At 43.3% G+C, this 3911-nt stretch overlaps 1 protein-coding gene across 1 annotated transcript; it reads left to right on the forward strand.

The window, feature by feature from the left end:
• The first annotated feature begins 365 nt into the window (after positions 1–365).
• Positions 366–3706, forward strand: LOC125538186 (2-Cys peroxiredoxin BAS1, chloroplastic). Its single transcript, XM_048701467.1, has 7 exons — positions 366–640; positions 728–802; positions 987–1068; positions 1154–1233; positions 2718–2843; positions 2981–3094; positions 3391–3706. Exons 1-7 carry the CDS (start codon positions 458–460, stop codon positions 3505–3507), a joined length of 777 nt encoding a protein of 258 aa, XP_048557424.1. The 5' UTR covers positions 366–457; the 3' UTR covers positions 3508–3706.
• Positions 3707–3911: the final 205 nt, after the last annotated feature.

Below are 3911 nucleotides of genomic sequence, written 5' to 3' on the forward strand. Positions count from 1 at the left end.
TTCCTGGACGAACCCCTAGCCTCGTTTTCCCCAAATCTCGATCTCGATTCCCTTTGGGGTACGACACCGACCGTCTGATTTGGCGGTCAGGGCACGCTAACGTGCCGCGATGCGCCGCGCCGCGCCGCGTAACGGCCCTGTTCCCTCGCCGCGATCTTTTCATATACCGGTTCCGCAAGAATATTCTTTTTTTTAAGCTACCCCGCAAGAATATTCGGCATCGAACTCGAGATGATCTCTTATTGGGGCGAAAACTACATACACGGGCTTTTCACGCCGGGCCGTGGCCTAGAATGGATCTAAGAAGCTTCCAGAATTCCCGGCCCAGCTCACGCGGCAGCGAGGAGAGCCACTGGCGTCTGAGTGGCACGTCCTCTGCTTAAACGGCCTCTTCATATTCGGGAACCCTATCTATCTGGAGGCTACCTAATCCCCTCCCCGCCTGACAACCGCGGCCATGGCGTGCGCCTTCTCCGCCTCCACCGTGTCCACGGCCGCCGCGCTCGTCGCGTCCCCGAAGCCAGCCGGGGCGCCGCAGTGCCTATCGTTTCCCCGCGCCGCCGCCAGGCCCTCCCGCCTCGCCGCCGCCGGCTCGAGGACGGCCAGGGCCCGCAGCTTCGTCGCCCGCGCCGCAGCCGAGGTTTGTTGCGCCTTGATTCGGTATTTGTTTTTGCCATGGTACGTCTGTGAATGGAATTTTCACGTGTGTATGCGTCTCTGTCCGCAGTACGACCTGCCGCTGGTGGGGAACAAGGCGCCGGACTTCGCGGCGGAGGCCGTGTTCGACCAGGAGTTCATCAACGTAAGCCCGTAGCCAACTGCATTGTCCGTGCGCGTTTGTTTACCAATTCGCTTACACGAGCAAAACTGTGCTCTACCCGGTTGATAATTCAGATTTTGGTGCACGATTTATTAACGCTGCAGCTGTATGTTTGGTCGGGGGTGTGATGTTTTTGATGGTGTCCTTTTGGTGTAACTACATACAGGTCAAGCTATCTGATTACATTGGGAAGAAGTATGTGATTCTTTTCTTCTACCCTCTGGACTTCACCTTCGTCTGCCCAACTGGTGCGTTAACCATCTTGCGCCCCGTGAAGGAAAACTATTCATTTCTGTCTGTCATTTCTAAACTGCATACATGCAAATTTTGCAGAGATTACGGCTTTCAGCGACAGACATGAGGAGTTTGAGAAGATAAACACTGAAATTCTTGGTGTTTCAGTTGATAGTGTGGTATGTTACTTCCCATCCATCTGGACACATAGCTGCTCTCTTGATACTATTCGTCTAGCTCTGACATGCATTAAGTGCCTTATCTAGAAATTAATTGTAAAGTATTCGGCCTCTTTTGGTTCATAGGATAGGATTATCGTAGGAATAGGAATCTTGTAGGAAATGAGATGACATGTATCTCAAATCCTATGAGTAGGAATAGGAAACAAGATGTCATTTGGTTGACACCAAAGGAATTTTTCCATTGAGTCTAGGCTCATTTTTATTTTCCTATGAAATGTGGAGGATAGGAACCAATCCTATGTAGGAATAGGAATCCATTCCTATGAACCAAAGGGCTCTAAAGGAAAAAATCCTATAAGAATCCTATCCTCTAGAAATCCTATGAAATTCCTACAAACCAAAGGAGGCCTTCATCTGTTTGTGTCAATGAATACCAATGTTCAGGACATCGCCTAACTGGCACCATATTGGTCGGGTGCTGAGTAGGGATAAATAGGCGAATTTTCCAGTTAATCGGCCAATAAATCAGTTAATCAGCTATTCGGTGACCCACACTATCAACTGAAACACCAAGTTTGGATTGTGTCAATGAATGCATGTTCTTTCTAAATGTGGAAATTGAATCTGGGCACGTTTGGAGCATAAGAGTTAACATTGCAGTCTCACAATGTTGGAGCTTTGTTATATCATTTGGATGCAGGGATGCAACATAAATTATGCCTTATGCGAATACGGTACTAAATAATGATCCGTATTAATCAGATAAATGGATCTATATTTTTTATTCCACGTGCTAAATATGCTCACTAACTCCATTGAGGATGAATGTAGGTCTATTGAGGATGAACATAATAGTTAACATTGCAGTGGTACAGTGCTGGAGTTTTGTTATATCTTTTGGATGAACATATGCAATGTAAATTATGCCTTGTGTGAATATGAGAGTAAAGAATGATCTGTATTAATCAGATAAATGGATCTAGATTTTTGCATTCCGTGTGCCAAATATGCTCACTAACTCCATTGAAGATGAACATAAGAGTTAACATTGCAGTGGTACAATGATGGAGCTTTTCTTTTGGATGAATATATGCGATGTAAATTATGCCTTGTGCGAATAGGAGAGTGATAAATGATCTGTATTGATCAGATAAATGGATCTAGTTTTTTGTATTCCACGTGTTAGATATGCACACTAACTCCACTGAGGATGATTTAGGGCTAAAACATTTATTTTCTTGTATCCCTTCTGCTTATAAAGTGCACCGTTGTAACCTATACCCAGAAAACTAGTGGCTGGTGCGCAAACAGTATTGCTACCCTGTCCTTTTCGTTTTGATCTGGTTTTGCATCAAGCATCTCATTTTATAGCATTATGGTCATTAGTCTCTTTAATTATTCTATGAAGTGATAAGTAACTGTGACATATATTAATCGATTTCACCTAGTAACTTCACACTTGAAATGCTTTCTGCTTGCAGTTTTCCCATCTTGCATGGGTGCAGACAGAGAGGAAATCTGGTGGACTTGGTGATCTTAAGTATCCGCTGGTTTCTGATGTCACCAAATCAATCTCAAAGTCTTTTGGTGTATTGATCCCTGATCAGGTATTACTGACGTTTGTTTTTGACCACCTGCTAGTTTCATATGAACTGCTCATTGCTCCTGGATATTTTGCTTTTATTATGCCTTTCCTTGTTTGTTGTGAAGTTTTATAAGGTTCTTGAATGTTATTTTTTACCAGGGAATTGCTCTGAGAGGATTATTCATCATTGACAAGGAGGGTGTGATTCAGCATTCCACTATTAACAACCTTGGTATTGGCCGCAGTGTGGATGAGACCTTGAGAACCCTTCAGGTAGAATAACAAGAGAAAAAAGAACCCTCTTAAATAAAGTGCATTTTCACGACATTTCTTTAATTTTGATATAGTACCTGACAGAGTAAGGATGCATGCCAATTTCTGCTTTTTGATTGTTATTTAATACTCCCTCAGTCCCAAAAATAAGTGACGTGGTTTTAGTTCAGTAGTATTGATCTAGTGTTTAACACAACAAAGCACGTACCTGGTAGCTATTAATGCAAACTGTAATATTTGATAGAAAAGGCGATACAAGTTTGTATAACCTGATAAACATTTTTCTTCATTGACAGGCTCTGCAATACGTCCAAGAAAACCCAGACGAGGTCTGCCCGGCAGGATGGAAACCTGGGGAAAAGTCGATGAAGCCTGACCCTAAGGGCAGCAAGGAGTACTTCGCTGCCATCTAGACGCGTCCTTTGCACTCGCTGTCGAGTTTTGTCATGGCCGTTTCTCGGTTACATGTGTTTTTGTGACCCGAGTTGTAGTTATCACGCGTACAATTGACTCTGTAATTTCTACAATAAGGGTTTGTCTGTGTGTGGATCTTCCCTGCTCCAATTTGGAAAGAACAATACAAGATTGGAAATAAAATCTTATCTTATGTCAGCCAATGGCTTTATTTGGAATTGATCATGGTCTGTTACAAATTTTGATGCTGTGAAGCTAATTGGAGTAGTAAAATTGAAATGTTAATGCTACCACTACCTCCGACCCATTAAAAGTGTTGCAGTTTTGAACTAACCCCAGTTCAAAACTAGTTGAAAATTGTGACACTTATTTTGGGTCAGAGGGAATAGGTTTTTTCTTGAGA

Source organism: Triticum urartu, chromosome 2 (assembly GCF_003073215.2).
Source record: "Triticum urartu cultivar G1812 chromosome 2, Tu2.1, whole genome shotgun sequence".
Lineage (NCBI taxonomy): Eukaryota > Viridiplantae > Streptophyta > Magnoliopsida > Poales > Poaceae > Triticum > Triticum urartu.

Excerpts from the sequence above, each read along its gene's own strand:
- LOC125538186 (XM_048701467.1), top strand. The coding sequence starts at position 458 with ATGGCGTGCGCCTTCTCCGCCTCCACCGTGTCCACGGCCGCCGCGCTC. Across the intron at positions 2,844-2,980 it reads GTGTATTGATCCCTGATCAG|GGAATTGCTCTGAGAGGATT; the intron begins GTATTACTGACG and ends ATTTTTTACCAG. Across the intron at positions 3,095-3,390 it reads AGACCTTGAGAACCCTTCAG|GCTCTGCAATACGTCCAAGA; the intron begins GTAGAATAACAA and ends CTTCATTGACAG.